At 41.6% G+C, this 27530-nt stretch overlaps 1 protein-coding gene and 1 long non-coding RNA gene across 2 annotated transcripts; both read left to right on the top strand.

The window, feature by feature from the left end:
• Positions 1 to 830: 830 nt before the first annotated feature.
• On the top strand, positions 831 to 3557 carry LOC117015290 (uncharacterized). The gene is made up of 3 exons (XR_004421684.1): positions 831 to 927; positions 1479 to 1592; positions 3344 to 3557. It is a non-coding gene; the product is annotated as an uncharacterized LOC117015290 (long non-coding RNA).
• Positions 3558 to 9303: 5746 nt separating this feature from the next.
• On the top strand, positions 9304 to 26933 carry FUCA2 (alpha-L-fucosidase 2). The gene is made up of 7 exons (XM_033097024.1): positions 9304 to 9645; positions 12636 to 12823; positions 15524 to 15863; positions 17177 to 17387; positions 17633 to 17823; positions 23002 to 23110; positions 24487 to 26933. The coding sequence occupies exons 1-7, from the start codon at positions 9395 to 9397 to the stop codon at positions 24628 to 24630; spliced, it is 1434 nt and encodes a 477-aa protein (XP_032952915.1). The 5' UTR covers positions 9304 to 9394; the 3' UTR covers positions 24631 to 26933.
• The last annotated feature ends 597 nt before the right edge of the window (positions 26934 to 27530 follow it).

Below are 27530 nucleotides of genomic sequence, written 5' to 3'. Positions count from 1 at the left end.
CAAACTTAGTAGCTGAAAATAACACAAATTTATTATTTTACAGCTCTGGAGGTTAGAAGTCCAAAATGGGTCTCACTGAGCTAAAATTAAGGCGAGCTGTGTTCCTTCTGGAAGGTCTAGTGAAGAATCCATTTCCTTGCCTTTTTCAGCTTCTAGAGGATGCGAGCATTCTTTGGCTCATGATTCTCTTCCATCTTCAAAGCCAGCAATGACCAGTCAAATCTTTCTCATGATGCCATCCTTCTGGTTTTGACTTTTCTGCATCTTTCTTCCCCATTCAAAGACTTTTATGATTGCATTGGGCTCACCCAGATCATCCAAGCTAATCTCATTTCAAGGTCAGCATATTAGCAATCTTAATTCCACCTGCAATCTAAATTCCCTTTTGCCATGAAACATAATATAGTCATAGGTTCTGAGGATTGGGGTGGACATCCTTAGGCATTATTTTGCCTACCACAGTGTGTAACCTGAAAGAGCTGACTGCAAAGAGCCACCACTTTGAGAAGCCACATACAGGCATCCTGGGCATGCAAGTGATAGCCACCCACGGGAATTCAGTGAGCTGGCCAACGGACAGCAGCCCATTGTGAAAACCCATGCACAGGCATCCTGGGCACCCAGGGAGATGACCACGTGTGGGAAGCAAGGAGTATGGGGACATCCTCCCTTGAAAAACCCAGCAGCCAGCCCCAAACATGCCACAGCACAGAACCAGAATTATCTGTTCAACTCCATTGGGCAGTTGCCAACAAATTTCACAACCAGCTAGGGGAGCAGCAAGAAGCAGAGCCCTTGTAGATAGTCCAACACCAGAGCTCTCCCCACAGTCGGAGGTGGAAGTTGGACTTACTTCTTTTTGAATATCAAGAGTGCCTACAACAGCTCATGTGGAAATGGGGAGATACTAAGCCTTCTGCCAAGAAGGTAAGTGAGTACTTGAGGCAGAGGTAATGAAAACAAACAAAACACAATGAACAAAATATCGAAATTTTAAATATACACAAGATCAATCCTGCACTTAAGGAAAAAAAAAAGAGTAAATGAAAAACTCCTGTTAATTCTGAGGACGAATCCATACCTGTAAGATTATGTTTCAACCTTCTGGGTAAGTGAGGCAGTCCTGGAAATTCCTCAGTTGTTATGTTGTTCAGTAGCTAATGTATAAGGATTCAGATATGGATCTTACCTTCAAAAAACAAGCATGGAGATTTCATAGTAGTCTCAGATGAATTGTAATGAAAATTCCATTTTCCTAATCCCATTTTACTTGTTGATGAATAACTACATGGTTTAACGTTTAATTTTCTGTGGAGAAAACTGGGAAAACATAAAATACAGAGAACAAATCTTACACAGATATTTGAGGGAGTCTCACCTTTTGGAATGAACATTTGAGCAGTTCTGTGGTCAGATAATAATACGGGCTCTACTAATCTTCACAGAAGGAATGAAGTTCTTTCTGGTAAATTCTCCAGGTGTCAACATCCATGAATGAAGAGAAATGTGTTCTGAAGGGAACTGAAATGTGGCCCCCATCTGGAGACTTCCAGGAATTGCAGTCATATGTGTTACACCATCTTTATCCCTGGGTAAGAGATGCTCCAGATAATATGAAAAAGGGGTCTCTGCGCGGTGCCAGTCTGTAGGGCACGGCATCTCTTCAGATGAGCCATCACCTCAGGTCTGCACACACTTGCTTCTTTGTTTTGACCACTGTGTCATGGTGCAATCTTTGATAGCTCTACCGGTCTCACCTACCATAGCCTCCTATGGGGGCTCTGGTCATCTTATGAGATCACAGCAATCTCTTCTTGTTAGACTCCATCTGCAGGACCGACCCTTGATATTCTTACTGTCTTCAGTTATTCCGGTGAATACCCCTGGGGGCTCTAAAATGGATAAGATCCTCTGCCTGCCTCTTGCCAAAGCTCCTTGAGCTTCTCCAGTGTTCCTTACGGGTCTTACCCTGAGATTGTTGTTCACAACCCCCTCTTCCCCTCAGTACTTTCCCTCCCATTACTCAGGTGCCCCACGCAGCTCTCGCACACTTCAGCACTACTTCTCTCTGTGGACTCCTTCTCTCTCCACATTGGACTCTGGTTCTTGAAGGAAACAGAGTTCTTGGAAACTTATTCAGGGCTGATTTTATATCCTGGGCCCCTGACACATGCGGTTTGCCTCTTCTGGAACACTGTTGCTCCCGCTGTGTGTATACCTAAGTAACTTAACTTATCCTGGAGATTTTACTGAAAATTTTCATTCACCAGGGAAGCCTTCTCTGACCCTCAAGACTAGATTGGAGTCCCATGCTCTATGCTTTCATACTATTCTGTACTTCATAGCATGTACCCCAATTTGCGGTATTATGTCTGGATCTTCATTTGTTTAATGTCCATATTCCCCACTAGAGAACAAGTCATATGAGGGATAGGACTGGGTGTGTTTTTCTGGCACTGCAACTGCTGCGTCCAGCTCAGTCAGTACCTGGCAGAGTTGGGTCTGAATAAATATATTTTCACCAAATAAAGGAGTGATGACTAAATGAATGAATAAGTGACTGCAGTGTTTTCATTTACACAATAACCAGAGTCGAGGCCGTTCTCCTCAGTTTAGCATGATGGTTAGAAACATGGGCCTAGTATATTTAGGCCTACCTGTGCCTTTTTTCCTCGTGTGTAGACTGGGGAAAATAAAAGTGCCTTATGAGGATTTAATAAAACTGGACACGTACTGCGTATGTGTCACCAAACACTTAGAAGAGTGCTCAGCATATGTAGGCACTAAACAGTACATACAGCCCCTTAAAACCCCCTCTCTGCAATCCTGGGATTTGTATGGTCACCACATTCAACTGTGGCTACTCGAGTGCACTTACCCTGGCTCACATGAATATAAATATTTTATCTAATCTGTTTGTGTATTTTTAGTGTTCGTTATCCTGTGTTTCTAAGTTCTCCAGGGCTGAATTATCTGTCCAGGCAGCAGGCACAATGCCCACGGCCCACAAAAATGTTCTTGTTTCTTCTGAAGTATAAATGGAGGGGGCGTGGGGGAGGGAAGAAGAACTTTTAGGTTAAAGAAAATGTTTTAATAAGTCATAGTAATCTGTTTGCCTTTATACCAACAGAGTCATAAAACATAGTTTTAAACAGAGGGCGCCAAAAAAAATGTATACACATTTTAAGAAAGGAAAAAACTGTATTAAAATTATAATACTTAATATATACCGATAACAGAAGATGAAGACAAATCATGCGCATACATTTTTTTGGCACCCCTGGTATATGTGTCTGTGTATATGCTATTATTATTATCATTTTATTTATTGTAGTTTTTGGAGGAATTGACCCTAGAAGGCAACAGTGTCCCAGGGCCATGAGAGCCAGAGAGCAGAGTGCAGTTCCTACCCCGACTGACACTCCGCAGCAGAGCCGTGGTTCCACAGTTAAAAGAAATGAGAACAAAAACAATGTGTGGCAGCGTGACAACTTTCGGGCACCATGTGAATGGTTGATGGTTAAGGGCTGGCTGCCCACTGAGAAAGGACATCCTGGCAGTAGGTAATCTTTCTATGCTGCTTGTACCCCCGGGAAAACAAACGCGCTCAGCTGGAACCGCCCAAGGGAGACTCCACTTCCCTCTTTGCCTCCCGCTGGTTCCTCAGCCGTCCCGCTTCGCCTCACCCGCAGATTTCCCGCCCACACTCACCCCCTTTCCCGTCTCCACCCGGGTATCACTGTCCACGCTCCCCCGCCCCCGCTCATGGGCACTTAGTCCCCTGGGGTTTGCCTCCTAGAAGGTTCCAGTGTTTGTCACGGTGCTTCGTTTCTGTAGCAATTCCTTTTGATCCCTCCGCTTGCCTTCTCCTCACTCATTATTCTTGCACGGTGTGTGCTTTTCTTTGCTTTGTAGTTTTCTTTTTGATTCGAATTTTGGGCACTCTTGGTTTCTCCTGTTGTCTTTTATTTATCTTATTAGCTCCATGTTCTTGTAAGTTTTTTTTTTTAAAGAATATATATATATTTTATGTCTCCTTTCTCCTCTTGCACAGCCCCTTTTCAGTCCTGTTAGTTTCCTCTTCTCTTCTTTTTTCTTTTTCCTTCCCCTCCCTCTCTCCCTCCTCCTTCCTCCCTTCCTTCTTTCTTACCTTCCTTCCTTTCTACCTTCCATCCTTCCTTCCTTCCCTTTCTTTCGCTTCCTCTTCCTCCGAGGACCTGGGCCCTACCCCCACCCCCCAGCACAGCCCAGAGGAGGCTGTCCCCCTCAGCCACAAGGGTCACACAAAGAAGACTGCTGTGTCACACAGACCTCTTCTCCCTGAATTTCGCCTCCATGCACAGGCACTAATTTGATCACTCATTTTTCCATGAAGACATTGGAAAGGAGTAAAATAGAAGATACATGTGTCGGCCATTCTGATGCTTCGCTGCGTGAGTGTCAGGGTCCTCAAAGTACCTGGCCGTCCCCATTGTTGAGCAGAGAAAACATGGGTCCTGGTTTTGTTTATTTTCAACCTGTTTGCTTTTGCAGACCAGCATATCTTCTCTCTCCCCGTCCCCATACACACACCAGTTGGTTGGTGGCCAAAATGAATTGTCCAATATGAATTCAATGTAGACAAATCCTGTGAATGAAACAGCCTCTTTAGCAAATATTTAGGCTGTCTCTTGGGTGAATATGCTCTGAGTCTCAGAAGCTCCCCCAGCCCCTGCTTCTCCCTAAGGTGGCAAGGGGTTGGGGACAGGGAGGCATAGGTGCTGCTCCCCAGTCTGCCTCTTCTGATCCTGGGGTACCGACACTTGTCCGTTGGTGTTCCCAGACGAAGCCTGAAGCTGCTGTCATTCAGGGTCTGGCCTCTGTCGGGCCCAGCTCAGCTTTCCCTGGTTGGTATGCTGGAGTCCTCTGAGGTACGGCTGCGAAGCCCACACCCTTGGCATAGAGTGGCCGCAGGGAACCCCTCAGGCCAGGTTTTCTGTCAGGGTCTCAGCTACTTTTGGGTCTTGTGTGTGTTACTTGAGTATCGAGGTCATTGGGGAAAGCTAAAAAGCAGCCTCTCCCTTTGTCTAACAACACAGCTCCACCTACTTATGTTTTCCAATCAGCCTAAGAGGCTTCCTCTGGAGCCCTAAATTGGATTCAGGACAGAAATGTCCCGTCCCTTAGTCTCCCCTTATTTATCTAACATACATAATAATACGAGTCACACTTAGATGAGGCTTAATATGTGTTTTGTGTGATTTAATTCTCACAGCCAGCCTGTGAGGAAGACGTACTGTTACCACTCACAGCCAGCGGTGTGGAAGCTGGAGCACAGAGATGTTGCCTGACTCCTCCAGGATCACACAGCCCCGTGGTACAGGAAGCAGTGGGTCTGGGAACCTGGGGGCCTGGCTGTGGAATAAGTGCTCTGCTGCCCGCCTGCCTCTTCTGCACCTGGTGGCCTCCTCCCTTCATTCCTCCTTCTATTTCCCATCCTCAAGCCAGTAAAAGGCAGGATTTTGTTTCCCCCATGTCATATGCTTGTTTTATCATAAAGCTGGTTTATTTACCATGTAAAGAATGAAGTGGGTTCAGTTCGTTTCGAACGCTTTTCGTCTGCATTTCCAGAGAGAGACTGCGTGTTAATGTCAGCAGGGAGGCCAATGTTTCACCTCTTCAGTTGTCCACTTCAGAGGAATTCTGGTAACTGCTGAGACTGGGCGGTGGCAGTCCTCCAGCTCTCCGATGGGGAGACAGACTGTCCTCGAGAGAGCGTCACTCAGACGTCAGTTCCACTCTCTGCAGCTAACCATAGCCCTGCGAGGAACAAGGAGCAGGAAGCTGGCCAGGGCCGGCCTTCTGCCCTCTCCTGCCCTGCAGATCAGGGGCAGTGACCCTGGTAAGCACCCATAAACCTGCAGCGGGGATGCTTGCACCACCAGCTGTGTGGCCTCACAGAGAGGCACACCTGTTGCTATAGGGACTAAGACCTTCTCCTTTCACTGTCTTGTCTGGCACCTCACGGTGACCTCAGACAAACAGGATGGAATCAGGGCTCCTTGACAGTGTTTTCCACTGAGGCCCCAGACCCCCCACATGAACCATGTGAATCCGGGGACTCTGTCATTTCTCAAGTATTTGGATCCTCTATGAAAACCTTTAAATCCAGAGTTTAAGTCTCAGTGTGGTGTGCCACGGCTCAACTAGCAGTAGCTTTAAGTGCGGACACTGGGTTTGTAACGCACTATCTTATAAAACGTGAAGTTTAACCTGTTGCATGCAGGTCTCTCCGTAAGTGACCATGTTTTAAAATGGTTCATAGATTTCATTCTTTCTGTCTTGAACAGATGTGTATTTAGAGTAGAATCTCTTCTCCCTCTTCATTTCTAAATAAATCTATTTGCTATTTATTCCAAATCCTTTATCAATGGTTCCCCACCTGGTATTGTAGCGTTCTTATGTGTCCTCAAGGGCCCTAAGGAAGCCCTTTCACCTATTTTCAGTATCTCCTACAGAAAGTGTAATTTTATGATAAGGTTTTACTTACTCACTATATAAAATATTTCATTGCCTTCAAGTGAAATGGTGAATGACCCAAGGGGCACTTATGTAGATCAGAAGGTTTGATTAGCACTCAATACCTGAAATATAAGAAAACATAAGGAGTATATTGCATGATAACATAAATTTGTTTGGAAGATGGAAACTTTCAAAATGTGGGGTTCACATGGGCAAATCATGCTTGATGAGAAGATATGGCCCTGCTGCTGCATTGTCACCCAGCTTTGTCTATTGTAGCTTTGAGAGTTCAGAAGCTCATTGTCACTGAGAAAAAGGTCTTATACACTCATTACACAAACCTCTAATTTCAAAGGATGCCAAAGCGCTGCGACTAAAACGGTCCATTTGTTCAAATGTGCCCTGGGGATTCAGTGGGCACTGAGATCCTAGATAATTCCAGGCTCAAAGACTAAATAATAAAAATTGTCACCCACTTTACCACTAACTGGGGTTATTGCCACTGGTCATGCATGTTCAGTGGATTCCCTGGACACCCTGGGAAGATGGGGGGCCTTGTAGTGCAGCTGTGTGTGGTCCTGGGGGCCACTGACACTGCGTCACGAGCGTGAAGCTCTTATACCTGGGGCGACAGCGGCAGCTGCTTCTCCCCTGTCTTTGCGGAGATAGTAGAACGAGGGCAACTAAGGGCTACTTAATGTCATTTCCTTTGTTAACAAAAATTCAAAAAGAATTCAAATAGAATTTTATTTATATATGATTTGCAAACCAGGGACATAGCCCTCGGTATGAACCAAAGACATGTTCCCAGGTGAGGAGGGAGAGCAGGGTTTTTAAAAAGGCGTAAGTTATCAAAGGGATGCATTGCTGGGGGAAACAAGACCACAAACGTACATCATTCATTTTCGGATTGGTGGGGGCAGCTGGACTTTCAACAGTTGGCTGACTCATTGGGCAAGCAGGTGGGGCTGTGAGGTGAGAACAACCGTTAGCTTGTGATTAACCATTTGTCTACATCCTAGTGAAACTGAAGGTCCTTATGACTGACTAAATTTAGTTCTAGAAATCATAGCTCTGTCTCTCTATATAACCCTCAGAAACCTAGCCTTTCCCCTGAATACTCAGCAACCCCAGAGGCAGCAGAAGACAGTAGCCGGGACCTGACTAATGGTCACAATGTTCGGACCTCTGGTGGGATAAAGATAACACCTTGACCTAAGTTATGCTGCAGCTCCTGAGCCCTAAAGTGGAACAACCCCCTGGCTACTTTCCCCTGAGACCGGACAGAGGGATGCTGAAACAGACCTTAGAACTCTCCGCAAAGACCAGAAGACATGATTTATTACCCTTACCTCACCTCCGACCAAGCAGTTGCCAGCACCACCCAGAATCCCTAACCCATGGTGTCTTGTGATTTTTCCTATAGACTCTGTAATCTACACTCCATCGGGGGTTGTTTGGGCTTTTGGGCATCAGCTTCCTGTTCTCCTGGATGGCACCATTCGTAATAAAATAGCCAGTCTTTCTTCACTGCAATTCTCTGCTAGTGCCCAGTGGATGAACTCTTCTGTTGGATAACACTAGTTCTGGTCTAGGCTTGTAGGACAAAAGCTTTTGAGATACTTACCAACAGAAATCAAATAGCACAGAGTGACTGTTCGTTTTTCAGGCAGTTCGCAGGCCCCAGGAGCAAAATCATGCTCTGTAAGCAGCCTCAGAGTTCAAACTGCAAAAATCCCAATGTTGGGCCAGATATTACAGTATTAAAGTCCCTTTAAGTCCTCACTTTCTTTGTTCTTTCATAACACTTGATAATTAGAACCCCAGTTCTAACTCAGTGAAGGGCTTCAACAGACATGCTTTGAGCGCTGCTGCTTGGTGCCGGGCTCTGCTTTAAATGCAGGGGCTACAGAAATGAAGGTCGCCATCCTGTCCTCAGGAAGCTCATGCCTACTGAGAAAAGAGCGCTCTATCTTCCTACTAATACAAGACAATCTCTGGAATCTTGTATTAGAGGTTGGACTAAGATGTTAATAGAAACACACTGGAGGGAGTAAGTAGACCATCTGGGAGGGAAGGTGGTGACAGAAAGCTGGGAGGAGGTGACATCTGAACTGGCCCATTGAAGGACGAAGGGGTTATGTAGGAGCAGAGGGGGTGGGGATTCTGGCTTTACTTTGAAAGCATAAGAGGGGGAGACATGAGCTTTGATGATGTCCCTTGATGGATCATTCCGTTTCTGGTTTCCTTTCCCAAGTCTTCAGATTTCTCAAACGTTCATCCCACTGGTTTCACCTTGGTTTCTAACGCAGTAGTTCTCAGTTTAGTGCCTGGACCAGAAACAGCAACAAGTAGGACTTCGTTAGAAATGCAAACTGGGGCCCCAATTTGAATTGGAAACGCCTGGAATTTCGCTTGATACAGACTCAGGCACCCAGAAGCCCAGGGTGATCTGGGTTGCTTTCCGTGCCTCCAGCTTGGAAAGGACTGGATGACCCACTTGAGGTTCTCGCCTTAGCCTCCGCGGTGCCACCCCAGGTTGCCCTCTCGGGAGGTTTTTGCAATGGTCGTGCAGCTAGAGGAGAGAGGCTCTCCCACAGGTCTCAGAACCAGATTCATCGCCGCCCCAGATGGACAGCCTAACCCGGAGCCGTAGCGACGGCAGGCAGCCACCGGGCTGGCGCAGGGGTGTTACCCTGCTCCCGTAGTTATGCGAGGGGGCCCTGCAGCCGGCCTGGGCATTCAGCTGCAGCGCCCCACAGCGGCCACTCCCACCCCAGCGCGGGAGGGTGCCTTTCTACCAGACAGCTTAGTCAGGTGACAGTGGCGGAGCATACGTAGCGGGAGACGCGGAAGGACGCGAGCGTGTACAGGGCCGGGGTCGGCGCCGGACATGCTGCCCCGGGAGCTGCCAGGGCTCGCGCTCCGGCGCCCGCCGCTGGTGCTGCCGCCGCCGCTGCTGCTGCTGCTGCTGCTGCTGCTGCTGCCCACGCAGTGTCCCGCCGGTGGCGCCGCGCGGTTCGAACCCACCTGGGAGTCCCTGGACCGCCGACAGCTGCCCGCTTGGTTCGACCAGGCCAAGTTCGGCATCTTCATCCACTGGGGCGTGTTCTCCGTGCCCAGTTTCGGGAGCGAATGGTTCTGGTGAGTGCGCCTCCCTCCGCACCCTCTGACACAGCCTCTGTCCCCCGGGCTCCAGTCACGACCCGGCCCACCGCCTCCGGCTCCTTGTTTTGCTCACTTGTCACTTTCGCCTCCCACGCTGTTTTAACCGCGTTTAGAATTTCCGGTTGTTAAATGTATAACTTATTGTGTAACGGGTTCATCCTAGATGAACATTGACTTTTCCCTCCGTGTGACTGCAGTTGTCAGACACTTAATGGGGCTTTGGCTTCTCAGCTTCTGGATAGTTGGTTGCACTTACCAAGTTGTAGCTGTCACACTACAGTATAACCGTCACACGACTCAACCAGCAGAAACCAATTGACTTGTGCAGGGTCAAACTATGTGGGGTGAAGCCTGAGCCTAAACTCAATACTCAGACTCGATGTCCTATCTGCTACCTGCCAATATTCAGTCGTTCCGCCATGAAGTATGGTTAAAACAGAAATTCATGGGTATGTGAGACGTCTGTTCAGTTGAGCTGCACTGGCTCTTTAATGTTAAAATGTTACCATGTGTGCCTCTAGGAATTTTTTAAAGAAAGTTCTGAATGTTACCCTAATAAAACGAATCTTATTTATTAATAGCCTACTACAAGTAAGGTGCTGCACAAAAAAATTGCTCTTTGGACTTTACCTTGAAACCTGTAAAAATGTGCATGTAATCTCTTACAACTTTGAAGTGTTTCATACACCTTTCCTGATTAAATACTCCAGGTACTAAATTCCTCAAGATAGACATGTAATCAAATATACATGTGTGTGTATATAGTACATGTGTGTGTATGCATATATGTATATACATGCATACACATATACTATATACATATATATGCATACACACATATTCCTAAGTAAAATAAAAATAAACAATGAGTTACTTAAATCTACTTTATATTATATATATTATATAGTATACATCAAATTTAATGTATATTATATATAATAGATACAATATAGAGTATATTGTAAACTCTACATTGTATTAACAATACATAGTATACATTCTACCATTGCTATAATGAGATTGACTTTCTGCAACCACTAATGTCTCTTATTAAATCAAGACAGTTGCGTCAGCTCTGGAGGACTATTCGTTGACTTTTGAAATCAACTTATGGTAAAACAAGGGATTCTTTCTTCCCATACCATGTGTTGGCAAACATATTTATTTCAGGATGTTATAAATCTCTCTTTGCAAGTTTTGTGCTCTAAGGCATTTTAAGGTTAGTTTTGAAACGTTTCAGATTAGCTAGGTACATAAATTAACAGATTTTTTTTCTTTTATTAAATATAATACATTATATTTTAAGCTACCATTTTGTTCAGCCCTGAAGATTAGGTAAATATACATTTGGTGCTGGAAGAGGATTTGACATTTGTTAATTGAGACTAGCGCTCTGCCAAAAACACCTAGTTTTAAGTAATTTTATTCTTTGTGATGGTTAACTTTTCATTTTCTACAAATGAACACAGGTGGTTGTGGTGACCTAGAACAATAAAGATACTTCTCAAACAAAACAGAGTATATTCCTAATGGTCTGGAAGTGCACGAACCCTGTGAACATTTCCTTCATTATCTATGGTTTCCCTCCGTGTCCTTTCTAAACCTCTGCTCCCCACCCTAATGCCTCGTGGGCAGTCTGCAGTGGTGACGAGTATATCTGACTGTCCTGAATGCAGTTCAAAGGCAAATATAAATGACCGACTGTTTAAGTGCCTCTTTTCACATACATTAGTATGAAATTTGAAAAGTGGCTCTAGACAATATAGAGAATGAAGCTTCAAATTAGACTGGCCTAGGACAAAGTAGAAAAAATTCCTTATTCTTTTTCAACTTTATGACTGTCCCAGTTTCTTTTTTGTAATTCGACTGAAAAGGTAAAAATGTGTCATAGATCAATTAGAATACTTACACTTCAAGGTATAGAAAATCCAAATAAAACATGGAATAATAGGGGCTTATTGTCAAATTTAGAGGTAGTTGGCTCATTGATGAAATCAAAGACATAGGCTCGCTCTGTCATCCTCAGCCTGTTGACTTGTTCCTTCATGGTCATACTCGTATGATGGTGGCCAGGCATCACTTCACACAACCTTGCCCAAAAAGACAGGAAGGCTGGTTTTTCTTATTAGCGAGGAACCCATTCCCTGAAGTTGGCTTCCCCTTAAATTCCATTGGCCAGCATGGGTCACGATGTGTCTATATCCAAGTTGCAGTGGAAGCTGGGAAATTATGTATCTGACTTTTGAGCAGGCAAACACAGTGCCTGTGTCATATATCTTCAGTGAAGTCTTCTCAGCAGGAAGCACCTCCTGGTCATCTTTGGGGAGGTGGTGCTGATTAGGGATTGCTCATTCTATAGAAAGACTCCTATGAAAGGTGTGGTGGTGGAAGAAGTAGAACATGGGTCAGAGATGGGGCCTAGTTACTGCTGTATTTCTCTACAGTGTATATCGTTTTCTGATACTGTTTTCCTCATGAAGGCTTGCTTAGGAAGTTTACGCCCCTGTTGCTCAGAATAAATGCATGTAACAAGTAATCCTTGGAGGTTGAGTCAGTATATGACAGTAACAGCGTCTTCTTAATTTTACTGTTGCCTCTTCCTCCACTTGTTCTCTGCTAGCGGATCCATGTTATATTTTAGGCACCCATCTTCCCTGGGAAGTCTTCAGCACTTACATTACAAAGATACTTACTATATGCTGCAATTTAAAAGTGGGGAATTAATAACGAATGGGTGGCTGGGTTGTCTAGAATGTTCCAGTTTACGAGCTGAGTGGATTTCACGGACACAGAGATGGAAGTGAGAATAGTTTGGTTTTACACAAGCTTTCTTTAAGGCAATGTTGAACTTAGGTGAAATGAGAAAGAGAATCTGGGTAATATTTGAGTAAGGGGGAATTAGTAAAGGGAGCTGGCGCAATTATTTCAAATGTTTCTATGTATTCTGTTTCTGTTCCTCCCCTTAGGTGGTATTGGCAAAAGGAAAAGATACAAAAGTTTGTGGACTTTATGGAAAATAATTACCCTCCTGGTTTCAAATATGAAGATTTTGGGCCACTATTTACAGCAAAGTTTTTTAATGCGAGCCAGTGGGCAGATATTTTTCAGGCTTCTGGTGCCAAATATGTTGTCTTAACTTCCAAACATCATGAAGGTAAGTAAATGCAACATTTGCAAACACTGACAATGGTGATCGAATGTAAAGTAGTTCTTTTGGAAGAAAAAAACTAAAGCAAGGTCATCCACGTGAACTCAGAGTTTTCTCTTAGGATAACCATAAGTGGTTACTGCTTTTGCTTATAATTTAAGGGATCATATATTCCACTCAATTAAGAGGCATTAAGTATGCAGAAAATCATACCCTCCACATAACAGAGAAAAAGAATTTTTAAAAAGGATCACATTTTGTTATATGCATATTTAACCACATTTCAAAAATTTGAGTAAAGTTATTTGAAGTGGGATGTGGGTTGCAGGTCAAAGTTTATAATTAGAATTGCACTCTTTCCTTTCATTCCACCTCTGTAACATCTTGGGTACCATGGGCATTATGCCACTGTAGTCTTGCATCTTTACCGACATACATGGGTATGTTTTTGGCCAACTCTTACATGGCAAAATGGTGGACAATTGCTAGTGATGAAAGTGACACAGATCACCTAACAGGAAAAGGATTATGGAACTGTAATGGTACTCAGCAATATCAGAGATGGTGGAAGACTATCTAGAAGGGAACAGAGTGATTGTATTAGTCAGGGCTCTTCGGAGAAACAGAACCCAAAGGAAGTATAATAGACATAAAGAGATTTATTATAAGAAATTGACTCACGCCGTTATGGAGGCTGAGAAGTCCAGACCCAGGAGAGCCGATGGTATAGTTCCAGTCTGAGTCTGCAGGCCTGAGAACCAGGAGAGCAGATGGTGTAGGTTTAGTCCAAGTCTGAGTCCAAAGGTAGGAGAAAACCAACGTCTTAGCTCAAAGACAGGTAGAGAGAAATAATTCTTTATTACTCTGTTTTTTATTCTATTCAGGCCTTCAACAGATTGGATGAGGCCCACCACATTGGGGAGGGCAATCTGTTTTATACAGCCTACCTATTCAAATGTTTATCTCATGCAGAAATACCCTCATGAACATACCAAGAATAATGTTTAACCAAATATCTTGGCACTCTGTGGCCTAGTCAAGTTGATGCATAAAGTTAACCATCACTTTGATCCTACATTCACAGCATCATTTCCATCCATTACCATTTTGCATCAACAAATCATTATTGTCTTAACTTCCTGTTAAGTGATCTGACAGTTTTCTCTGTTTGACATCTTTGCCTTGGCGTAAGAAATTTTGCCTCATTGTTTTCTTCAGGGGTGAGGGAAGAACCAAAACCACAAATCTGGAATTATCTTAGAATATTGTCCCCTTTGGCCACATTCTACTAGCTTAATGATTTTCTCCTATAGATGTTTCTCCTGTTTAGATGAATATTTATGAATTGTATTTGTTTGTGAACGTGTTGATTTCCTGCTCTAGGAACTTCTCCAAGCTGTATGGCACAAAGTATTACATAGTGAGCTTATTAAAAGAACAAAACAACTCTCAATCATTCTGTGAGGACAGATGATGAAGCTCATGTTTATAAACTTTCCGAGGACCCATGTTGTCAGATGTTTTCATTGCTTGTGGAAAAGACCCTGCTGCACTTGGTTAGGCAGGAAGACCGCTGTGTGAGTTTATGGTTGTAAAGCTGAACTGAACACCCACGTGATTTTAGCACGGCCCAACATGAGGGCCTGTCATGCTGAAACATTTTGAATAAGACTCTAAACATCCACACTTGCATTGAAGCTTACCACAGACATCTTTGGAACAAGTGTGAGTTCTTTTAAAGGCGTCTTAAACAATGCATCTAAACAGTGTGTCCACCTTAGACGTGTCCTAAGTTACAAGAGTCAAGAGTTTCACCAAAAGTGCCTTATGTACGTGACTATTCTCAAAGATTCCCTTAGATTTCAGTGGGGTAATAACAACCTACCTATGTTCCTAGGCACTAACTAAAAATTTTGAGGCTTTTATATGATTTCTTAAGTATTTCAGTTTATATATCGCTTCTAATATTTTTACATAGAACCATCAGCCATCTAAATGCCAATTCCTTTTAAAATACGAATTATTTCAAAGTCCTTGTCTAATGGCAGACATTCTTTTTCTCGACCATTTAGTTGGTGGGTAATTGAAAGAGCAACACCTAAGCTTATGACTCTACAATAGGAGGAGATTACAAATGGTGGGCATAGTATTTTAAAGTACAGAACTACTGAGCAATAGGGTCATACCCACCCCATCCCCCACCCCTTGTGAAACGAATACTGAGACTAAAGGAGATTTACTGAGACACATGGATCACCAGTGCTGTAAAAATCACACTGTAATAAAACAAATAATCCTAAAACCAGGGAATGTACTTTAATCTCCAATGTGGTCTGCTAATGTTGATTGTTGATTTTGTGTCAGACCCAGTGCTAGCAGTTGGTGGGGGATATTGCAGACAACACTGCAGACGTGCTGTTCCTCAAGAAGCATATATTCTAAGAGGGAAAACCCAGAAGCTAGATCAGACTGTGAAGACCCTATGGGTGCCCTGAGAGTTACTTTTACAAACCTCGGTTCTTGAAATTCTCATTTGCTTCTTGTATAAAAGCAGAATTGCTACTATGAAAAAAGTTGCCATACAAGTTGTTTGTAGAAGCAGTTACTTACATATCGCACCTACGATCACCTCTGTTGTGGCGTTCGGACAGGTATTTACTACAACCAATCCATACACTTACCCAGGTTTTTCCTATCCTTGTGCAGGCTTCACCTTGTGGGGCTCCGAGTACTCGTGGAACTGGAACGCTGTGGATTTGGGGCCCGTGAGGGACATTGTCAAGGAACTTGAGGTAGCCGTTCGGACCAGCACCGACCTGCGTTTCGGACTGTACTATTCCCTTTTTGAGTGGTTCCATCCGCTCTTCCTTGACGATCAATCCAGCTCATTCCAGAAGCGACAATTTCCAGTGTCTAAGATGCTGCCTGAGCTCTATGAGTTGGTGACTAAGTACCGGCCCGAGGTCCTGTGGTCAGATGGTGACGGAGGAGCGCCCGATTGCTACTGGAACAGCACAGGCTTCTTAGCTTGGCTGTACAATGAAAGGCGTGTATGCGATTAGATTGCTGTAGTGACCTTCGAGGTTCTGAAAACATGGATAACATTTTCATGCCCTCGCTTCTCGAAATAGTTCCTTTCAGGCTCATGTGTGGTAGGGGGGAGGAAATCATAAATAATGCTTATTAGGCATGCCAGTATTTACTCAAAATAATCAAGAGTTTCAAATCAGGAGTCAAATACAACTCAATAGTCTGATTTTGAAATCAGACTAAAAATCATAGAATCCAATTTTGAAGATATTCATTTTGTGGGTCCCTATTTTAATCTATTCTGGGAGAACTCTATTTCTGATTGTGTGCTTTTCGATTTCTCTGATTACTCCTTTTTATTCTCTTACTCTTTGATAGCCTTTGCTGCCTACTCAGTGTCCCCTTCTCTGTCTCTTTTTTCCGTCATCGTCAGCATTCTCACCTTTTCCTCTTCTCTCCTACTGCATGTTTCACCTGTCTCATTAGAACAGGGAGTTCTGATTGAGCTCCTCTATTAGGCTTGAACTATATGGAACCAATTTATATTTGTAACCAGAAGGTACTCGGTATTGTGCTAGGAAGCCAGGGAGTGGTCTGCTTGTGTTCCCTGGGCTCACAAACGGTGCACATCCAAATACTCTGGAGAGCTCTTGATATTTATAACAGCAGTTCTTCCAGGTACTCCTTCCAACGAAAAGACTGGGAGCGAGCCATCCACTTCAAAATTTGTGAATCAAAACTGTCCCCTCTAAGTAGAGAGGTGCAGGAGGTCCCACCTGCCAGGATCAATAATGCTGTGGGGATATTTCATGCCACAGCGAATTCCATGATGGCAACAGTCAACTTTTCTGAGACTGTTTTTCAATACTAGGCACAACTGGAAGAGAAATAAAGTGGCTAGAATGTATGTATGAGATTATTCAGTCATAGGTGAGAAAACATCTTGATTGTAAATTCAGTTTTGGCTCTCATTCACAATATGGGAACTGGGGAAGCTTCAAATAATAGTACAATACTCTTAGAAGTGCTGTGTGGCTGGACACTGGGCTAGGTGTTTTATATAACTTCTGTTCAAATACTATATGAGGAAATTGATTATTCGGAGGAGTTAGTTTAGGTAACTTGCTCTAGGACAGTGTGCTTGGAAAGGGACAGACAGGATTGCAACCCACCCAGGTTTGTTTGACTTCAAAACCAGGAGCTTTGCATTGTATTAAGTGACAGCGAATTTTTAGGAGTGGATTTCAGTCAGCTCTCTTTTCAGTGATATGTCCTTTTGTGTCAAAAAATTTTACTTTTTGTTTATAATATGTATCCTTTTCATTTCAGCCCAGTTCGGGACACGGTAGTCACCAATGACCGTTGGGGAGCTGGCAGTATCTGTAAGCATGGCGGCTACTATACCTGCAGTGATCGTTATAACCCAGGACATCTTTTGGCACATAAATGGGAAAACTGCATGACAATAGACAAGTTTTCCTGGGGCTATAGGAGGAATGCTGGAATCTCTGACTACCTTACAATCGAAGAATTGGTGAAGGTACCCTAAAATGTCTAGTAACTACTATGGTAATATTCTTAATAGTGTGGGTGGGTGAGGATTATACTTTATAATGTGTGTAGCTCAATGGCCTATAAACACAGGACGTTATTCAGTCTTCCATGTTTGTTTTCCTAGCGAGTGACTACATACGCATGTGTAAGTCCATACATACAACATATTAACACTCTCACAAAGCAATTGTTTTATCTCTCTAAAAATGACGTTTATTCTTAATTGTTTAGCAACTGGTGCAAACAGTTTCATGTGGAGGCAATCTTTTGATGAATATTGGGCCCACACAAGATGGCACCATTCCTCCAATTTTTGAGGAGCGATTAAGGCAAATGGGGACCTGGCTAAAAGTCAATGGAGAAGCCGTTTACGAAACCATTCCTTGGAGATCCCAGAATGACACTGTCACCCCAGATGTATGGTACGTTACTCGTTACCAGGTACGATCTGATAGAGGAAGGCATTTAAAATTTCTCTGAGTATATATATAAAGAGAGAAGTAGGATAAAAACGGAAATTGGATGAAGGCCTATCTCTACAAAACACTTTCCGAACTTTATTTATTGTAAAGAGAAGGAAGGAAAGAAATCAGCATGTTCTTGAACACTTTTTGTTTAGTGAATTGAGCCTAAATCATTTTTAGATACCTCCTAATGGTGGACAATTTATAGTGAGTAGTCAGCTCTCATAAAAGTTGTAAGCCATTCAGAAAAGTAAAAAATGCTGAGTGGTTAATCCACGAGTGAGACGTCTGTTAAATCAGTTAAGTAAATTCTAACTTTTGCAGATGTTGTATCACATCATATTAGCAAGCAAGAGGTGCCAGAGGGCAGAAAAAAATACTAAAAATCAGCTCAAATAACAGCATTATTTTAATTGATTAAAAATAGTAACTTGTTCATATTATTCAAATAAATCTAAACCTGAAATTTCTGTAAAATTAATTATCTTAACTTGCTAATTTTTCTTTTTATGGTATTCTTTAAAGGCCTTGCCTCAGATTTTTGTCTGAGCTTTGGAAGGTTCTGTGTGCCAGTGAGTGCCTGAATCAGACTCTGCAGATATGATGGCTTCTGATGTTGGGTCTTAACATATATAAATAAGGGTAGTATGAGTGAAGCTCTGAAAATTTACCATGTGTTGCTACTAAAGTGATTATAGCCTGATCAAATATAAAGCAAACGATTAGACTAAATGTTCTTTGATCTCACTTGATTTATGACTTAAAAATATTGTCAGCTTATTGAGGAAAATAAAGTCATGTAGACAGAAGCAGCTAATTATAGAATTTTAGAATGTTGGGTTTGGGAGCAGCCATAATAAGAACTCAGTACTGAGCCTTCATTTCACAGAAGCTAGTTTAAATTGGTTTTGGAATCTTTTTCTCTGCTTATATTTGTCTTTGAGGGTGTCTGATCTGGGACGTCACAATTATTAACCATCATTCCATTAAGTTTTCTTTCAATAAGTAAAGCTAAAAACCAAGATATTTAACAAAGCTTATAAAGTCTTGTGTGTGGCTCCTACCAGTGTCACCAACCTCAGGTGGCCCTGCTCTGCCCTCCTTACTGTTTAGAACTCTTTTGCCCTTGGTTTCATCATATATGCTTCCCCTCCTAGTACCAGTCATGTACAGTGTTGATGTAAGAAACGCCCAAAACTGTAGAGAATTATGAGTTTATTTGAGCCAAAACTGATGACAAATGCTGGGCAGCAAGATTTCAAATGCTCCTGAGACGGAAAGTTTGGCAGTTTCTTTTATGCATTTGAAATTCAGGAGGGAACATAGAGAAGATTACATGAAGGTGGGAGAAAGCAAAGTGGGGATTGGGTTCCAGGGTAGTTAACATTATGTGCTCTCTTGAGCGTGGTCACGCTTATTTCAAAGGTATGTTAACCTAAATGCACACAAGCGATGGACGGGGCTTGCTTAAGGCAAAGGTAAACCTTTTACTAAAAAAGTTATATGCCTGAGGCGTGACTACCCACCCTGACCTATGATCAGATTATCCTGCAGGTTACTTTCCATAGAATCCCGTTTTCATACACAATAGACTCCTGGGTACATCCTTAAAATCCTTTGAGATTTTAGCCCTGGCTCACTGTCCCTGTCCCCTGAACTACTCTTAACATGATTTTCAGCCATTTAATGTCTGTATTTACAGTTTTAATGTGCTGGCCCTCAATTCCTGCACCTCTTCTTTTCTAGGGATCTTGTCCATTCTATTTTTGCTACCTCTTCTTTTGGTCGTACCTTAGACCTGAATTACCAGCGATTGCACTCCTTCCATGATCTCAACTTACAGCATTCCACTACTGCCTCTTCTATTTTAGCTCATTCCACATAGCACTTCAGCTTCCAAAGGGATCTGTAATCCATTGATCACACCATCTTTGATCCCATCACGTATCATCTGTCCCTCCTGTCTTATCCTCTGTATCTTTTCTTCTTCCTTATCAAGGTTAGATTCCGTAGCCCGTTACTCCATTGCAAACTCCTTAATTCTCTCTCTGTCATACTCATTAAAATCTCTACTTTGAGTAAATTCAGCTCTAATTCCATGCCAGCCCCTGGGCAGACACACACACACACACACACACACACACACACACACACACACGTCAAGTAAATTCACTTTTGGCTTTAAGGCCGAGACACACACACACACACACACACACACACACACACACACACACACGTCAAGTAAATTCACTTTTGGCTTTAAGGCCGAGTCCTATGTGATGGATCCCATCACACACTATTCACTCAAAGACACTGTTTTAGCAGTTCTCTCTGTTTTCTCATCCTCAGTTTTCTCTCTTTATTAGATATTTTTCCATCATATACAAATATGTTATTTCTTTCATCTTAAAAAAGTCCTCTTTTGACTCTCCTTAGGTTTTCAGTCACCTTCCCATTTTCTCTCATTTCCTTTATTGTAAAACATGATAAAAGAATTGTTTTCACTTGCTGTCTCCAATTTCTTGCTCCAGTTCTTCCCTGTAGTAAGGCCTCGGCCCCCCACTCTCCAATGTCACTGTTATCAAAGCCTGTAATAATCTCTCCCTTGCCAAATCCAGGATCAGTTCCCAGACCTTATTTTTCTGAGCTTATGGCAGCATTTGCTTCCTTTGATTGCTGTCTCTCCTCCTCTTCTTCGTGGCTGTTGGCTCTAAGTTTGCTTTGCTGTCTCTACCTCAGGTTCTCAACCTCTAAATCTTGAAGTGCCCTGAGACTTAGTCCTTCGACTTCTATTCTCTGTTTATCTTCATTCTCCAAGTGATTCCATCCATTTTCATGGCTTTAAGTGCCATACCAATGTGTCTAAATGCAGACACATCTTTTCTTCAACTCCAGATTCCTATATTCACTTCCTAGTCAACATCTCCACTTGGAAGTATAAGCATCATACACCTCTTATGTCCAAAACGTTGATCCTGATTTTTAAATTGTGCTCTAAATTTACTCCACCCACCACCTTGCTCATCCTTACTGAATGGGAGCTTCATCCATTTAAATGGTTGTCAGGCCAAAAACTTTGGTGTCTTTAGCGTCCCTTTCTTTTACATCCCACAGACAACCCATCAGCAAATACGTTTATGTTTGAAACATAGCCAGAATCTGACCAGTTCTCATCTCTGTGGCAACCCTCCTTTTTGTCTCCGTTGTCTCTTCTCTGGATTATTCCAGTTTCTTGGCTTATCTTATCATCCTTGCCCCACTCATTTATCTGCAACAAAACCTTTTAAGTAATAAATCAGGTTATGTCACTGCCATACTCAAATTCCTCCAGTGGCTTCCAGGCATAGAGAAAAAGCCAGGCTTTCCTCATTGAGGCTTACAAGGTCCTGTGAAAACTGGCTCTTTGTTGGCTCTGTGGGCTTGTCTGTCCCTCACTTCCCCTCCAACTGCCCTGCCCTCCTTGCTGTCCTATCAACAGGCCAAGCACACCCTTGCATTAGGACTTCTCTGCTTGTCAGTCTCTCTTCTTCAGATACTCATATGACTTTTCCTCACGTTTTCCAGATTTCCACAATGCCACCTCCTTAAAGAGGTTTTCCCTGACTCTTCTATTTAAAATAATACCCCAGATCACTCCTTTCCAACCTAGCATGCTCCATCCTTCTTACCTGCCTCCAATTTTCTCCATAGCTCTTAATCATCACCTGACATATATTTATTTGCTCATTCCAATTTTTCCTACTACAGTGTAAGCTCTGTCATTTTCTTGGAGAAGCTTCTTACTGATGATCTAATCTAAAGAGATCCCTGTGTTAAAATCTCTCCATTTTCTTGTCCTTCATAGTACTTATCAAAACTCACACTTTTACATTATTTATGTGATTATTTAATGTCTGTCTTCCTCACTCTAGTCTAAGCTCCATAAGAAAAAGAACTAGGTGTCTGGTTTTCTACTGTATCCCTAGCACCAAGCACAGTACTTGGCTCAGTGTTGACATATGTACATGTGTCTGCTGAATGAGGAATATGGAGATTTGAATCAGCAGGTGGAAAGTCATCTATTCTTGCATCTTACCCCCTTCACTCATACTCCCGTCCTATTTCAACTGAGAACAGTCTGATGAGGCATAGTACTAGAAAAATCTTTGTTCCAAGAAATTCTTTTTAGTCCTGGGGAAGTAGGGGAGGAAGGTGCTGTGATATTGTTATTTATGATAAATATATTTCTGCTACAGAGCTCCTAAAACTGAGGATTTCCTAACTGAAGAGAGCTATAATGGTGTCTTTTGTTATGTTAATGAGACGACTTTTGGACCAGCACCAAAGGATGGGGGCTGGTTGCCAGGAGACCCAAATCTCATTATTAGAGGTTTGAAACTTTCAGTCCCTCCCTCCCCACCTCCAGGGAGGGAAGAGAGGCTGTAGGTTGAGTCAATCATCAATGGCCAATGATTTAATCAATCATACCTATATAACGAAGGTTCCATAAAAACCCGAAATGACAGGGTTTAGAGAGCTTCCAGGTTGGTGGAGAAGCCTAGAGAGGGGCACATCTGGAGAGGGCATGGAAGCTCCTCACCTTTTCCTGTACCTTGCTCTATGCAGGTCTTCCATCTGGCTTGTTCCTGAGTTATACCCTTTTAGAATAAACTGGTAATCCAGTAAGTAAAATGTTTCTGAGAGTTCTGTGAATTGCTTTAGCAAATCAGTTGAACCCAAGGAGGGGGTCTTTGGAACCTCTGACCTATATAGCCTGTGGGTCAGAAGCCCAGGTGACTACCCGGACTTGTGACTGGCATCTGAAGTAGGAGGACTGGTGAGTCTTCTAGGACTGAGCCCTTAACCTGTGGAATCTGACACTATCTCCAGGTAGAGAGTGTCAAAATTGAACGGAATTGTAGGACCTACAGATCATGTCTGAGAATTATTTTGTGGTGTGGGGAACCCCCCTCCACACTCAGTGGAATTGGGATCCCTTTTGGGTGCTATTTACATTACCACAGGGCTATTTTTCATTCCCTGTATTAATGAAGACATTGGTAAATATTTACCAAATGCAAGGATCTCTGTAAATAATTCCAGATCTGACCCATAAATGAGAAATATCACTATGCTTTTTTTCCCCCTTGTAAACAGGTACACATCTAAACCTGAAGAAAACTTGGTCTATGCCATGTTTCTCAAATGGCCCACAACAGGACAGCTGATTCTTGGCCAACCCAAAGCTACTCTGGGGTCAACAGAGGTAAGAGGGAATTTTATCTTTCTTGTGCCTTTCAATTGTTGACTAGAGCATCCTGATGAAAACATAAATTTTAACTTCAAGGGGAGCCTTAGATGTATTCCTCTTACTACTCATTGAGAGTTATTTTAAAATGAGCTGCATTAATGGCAATCTTTGGCCGAAACCTTTGAAAATTTTATTTCTCAGAAAACTAAACTTACAAAACCGCTGCATTATCTCCATGCGTATCAATGTAAAATATTCTTCTTCACAATCATTCTGTATTGTTCAAATTCACCATATGTAACCAAAATGATTCTTTTCATAAAACTGGAATTTGGATTTTTCCCTTGACATCCCACCCCAGAATACATTTGAATAAAAGTAAGATGTCATGGGCCTACTATTTTAAGTTCGTAGAAAATTTGGAGAAAGTTATAGGTTAATCTAATAGTTGTAACCAGAAGGTCTGGCACTGAGTTCATTTTGATGTATTTTATAGCTTATTTTTAAGATACTGACAATTTCCTTGGAGGTGAATTGTCCATATGATTCTCTTTGCATCATCTTTTCATATTTTATTTCTAATGCTTGTGGCTGATCAGGCAGAAAAGAAGATGGAGTTCAAATCTTATGTTTAATGACAGCTTAGTGGCCTGGGTATAACATTATCTTTGTATTTTATCAACCTTCTGTTTGGCCTTCATTTATACTGTTACATAAAAGTTCATGGTAAAAAAAAGAAAGAAAAAAGAAAAAAATGAAAAGCCAAAAAAAAAAAAAAGTTCATAGGTTTTGTGTTTATATTGCTCTAATGGTAAGCAAAGTTTTCTGGTTTATAGATATGTAGAAAACTACTTATTTACATTCATTTAGTATAAGACTATAGATATAAAACAATTACAGTAAAAATTAGTCACAATTACAGATAGTGGATTAGTGGAGGTTATTGGAAAATCTGGGAAGGAAGTCTGGCTGGATAAGGGAGGGATGCCTTTCTCTAAACATTCTGTGTGAGAACTTAATTTGGGCAGATTGGTTCCAGAGTCATTTTCCCTGATCCTTTATTCAGCATTTTCTCTAGTCGGACACTTTATTCAACCTTTACAAGTCTTCTCTCCCAACTCCTGCACGTGCTTATTTGAGAATAATTTAGGAGCAAGAATATAGGAGCAAGACAGATGTATGCACTCTTTGATGAAGGGTTAAAACAATCTGAGCCTACTAAGTAAAAAATGGATCTTCTGAGCAAGGGTTGAAACAATTTGTGACTACTAAGTAAAAAATGGATCTTCTGTTTACAATGCTTTGTAAAAAATGTCAACCACTTCCTCTCAATAAAGTAGGTGAGTCCAAGAGATACATTTGGAGACATTTGTGTGTGTTTTTCATTTCAGGTTAAACTACTGGGACATGGACAGCCACTTCATTGGACCACTTTGAAGGTCCAAAATGGAATCACGGTAGAACTGCCACATCTAACCTCTCATCAGATGCCCTGTAAATGGGGCTGGGCTTTGGCACTAACTAATGTGATGTAATGTGCAACAGGGTGGTTGATGCTGCAGTTACATCTCAGATAAGAAGATATCAGGTGTCTATAATTGTAGCACATAGAGAAAACAAATGTAAAACAGGTCAAGAAAAGTCAAATAATTGTTTAGGCAATGCAGCCCTTTTCCCCTCTTACTCCCTAATTTTTTCCCTAAATTACGCATGTAACTGTTTTAACTCACCAGTGCACTTTGTGAAGGGGTTCAGAACAGGCCTTCCCAAGATGTGTCACTTTGACATTGTGAATTATTTTGAACTGAAAGTAATCAAGACCTTATAGGCTCATGAGAAACTTTTACCTCTCCCTTAAAGAATTTAAATTTGGGGCCTTGCCCATAATAAGAGTTATCACTAGAAATAACTTTTTGTGCCCTATGTATAGGACAGGGCAAACGTGTAATTACTGAACATCTGATTTTCTTATCGTCCTGTGAATGACCTTCCTCCCCTCTGAAGCCCAAAGGCACATTATTACCTCAACCTTAGCTCAGAATGCCGTATCAACCTCATTTCAACTTTTGGTCTTTGAACCTCTCCTGTATGTGGGGTCTCTGACTCTCTCATGTATGTGGGGTTCCCACACATACGTATGTAATTAGTTTGATTATCTTCTCTTGTTTATCTGCCTCATGTCAATTTGATTAAACCGGCTGGAAGAACCTATAGAAGGGTAGGGGAATATTTTTCCCTTCCCTACATTTGCTACTGAAATCTCTTCCCTTGAATTTAATTCCACGTGTGATTCAGAGGTGGAAATTTGTATTTTAGAGTAACTAGGAATTGGTGGCATTAAGGACTAAATGGTACCTCCTGCCAAATTCATATGTTGAAGCCCCAATCTGACTGTCTTTGGAGATAGAGCTTTATAAAGAGATCATTAAGGTTAAATGAAATCTAAGGGTGGGGCCCTAATCCAGTATGACTGGTGTCCTTGTAAGAAGGGGAACAGATATTAGGGATGCAAGCCTACAGAGGAAAGGCCCTGTAAGGAGACAGTGAGAAGACAGGCCATCTGCAAGCCAAGGAGGCCTCAAGAGAGGCCTCAGGAGCACCCAAACCTGATGACACCTTGGACTTTGAGCCTCCAGAACTGTGAGAAAAAAAATTACTGTCACCCAGTTGGCAGTATTTTGTTATGGCAACCCTAGCAGAGTAATACAAGTGGTAGGCATATAATAAATTTGACCTAATATATTTCCAGTGCTTGTAGTAATTGTGTTTTCATAAAAAAAATTGTCTTTTTTCTTCTTGGTAATAAAACTGACATGTTCACTGTAGATATTTTAAAACATACAGAAATACTCAAAGATAAAATCACTGTTCAGATCACCACTATTAACATTTTAGTACATATTCATCCAGATTTTTTTGGGGGTGAAGAAGGGGTATGGGATTGGAGGTTTGGGCCTATTTTAGTAGGTGGGCTAATTTGAGTTCCAATTGAATTTAATAAATTTGCTTCCTGTATTTGCCTTCAAGCAAGCTAAAGTTGAAAACCTAGTTGAAAATTAGGAAATCAATTTAGATCTTCCCTAAGGATAAAGCAAAATAATGAAGCAAAAATAATACTAATTTTGATGTAACTTTAAAGAAACACTAATTAACTGTTGATTAACTTCAACAAAAGATGTTCAATATGGCCAGATCTTTATTTGAAGTGTTACAGCTTCCATTTTGTCACATTAATCAAATGTGGATACCTCATTGTTTCTGAAAAAACAAACAAACAAAAAAGCTTCAAATAGAGAGTGAAATAAAACACTATTCATATTTAGTTCCTAAGACCATGCTAAACTGAGAAACTTAAAAAAAATTACTCATTGTTGAATTTCAAATTTTTGAAACCATGCCAAAGTATTTACATGAATAAATACTATAATAGTTCTAAATCTCTATTAATATTTTATTAGAGATACACTGTGTGGACAGATTAACATGATCCCAAACACCAGACTAAGAAACAGCAAAAAAAAAAAAAAAAAAAAGGAAAAAACCCAAACAAACTCGAAAAAACAGTGTTATAGAATCTAAAAGTAGGGTCATTGTTTGTTTGAAAAAAGTATTTTTGAGATTAAAATCTGTCAACCACTTAAATTCTTAAATTCTTACCCTGTCCACCTTTATTTACACATTGAACATAAAGGAGAAAAGTGGAAATATTTAAGAAAATTATAATTAGATATAGGATATAGTTAATAAGTAGCTATTATGGAGCTAAATGACAAAATACAAACCATCAACAAAACGTAAAGACAGCCTATTGAATAGGAGAAAATATTTGCAAATGATAGATCTGATAAGAGGTTAATATCCAAAATATATGAAGGACTTATACAATGTAACACCAAAAAAATAAATAAATAAACAGTCCAATTAAAAAATGGGCAGAGGATCTGAATAGAAATTTCTCCCAAGAGGACATACAGATGGCCAAAAAACATGAAAAGATGCTCAACATCATCAATCATCAGAGAAATGAGAATTAAAATCACAATTAGTTATCACCTCACACCTGTCAGAATGGGCATCATCAATAATCGACAAATAACAAAAGCTGAAGTGGATGTGGAAAAAAAGGGAACTCCTGTACACTGTTGGTGAGATTGTAAATTGGTACAGCCACTATGGAAAACTGTATGGAGACTCTTCAAAAAATTTAAAAAAGAGCTGCCATATGATCCAGCAATTCCACTTCTGGGTATTTATCTGAAGAAAATAAAAACACTAATTTGAAAAGATATATGCACCCGTATGTTCACTGCATCATTACTAGTAATAGCCAAGATATGGAAGCAACCTAGAAGTCTATCAATAAATCAATGGGTAGAGAAGATATGGTATACACACACAATGGAGTATTGTTTAGCCATAAAAAGAATGAAATCTT

The sequence above is a fragment of the Rhinolophus ferrumequinum genome, chromosome 3 (genome assembly GCF_004115265.2).
Source record: "Rhinolophus ferrumequinum isolate MPI-CBG mRhiFer1 chromosome 3, mRhiFer1_v1.p, whole genome shotgun sequence".
NCBI classification, from domain to species: Eukaryota; Metazoa; Chordata; class Mammalia; order Chiroptera; family Rhinolophidae; genus Rhinolophus; species Rhinolophus ferrumequinum.
The sequence above is the reverse complement of the archived record's forward strand: the minus strand, read 5'-3'. Positions and strand labels throughout refer to the sequence as shown.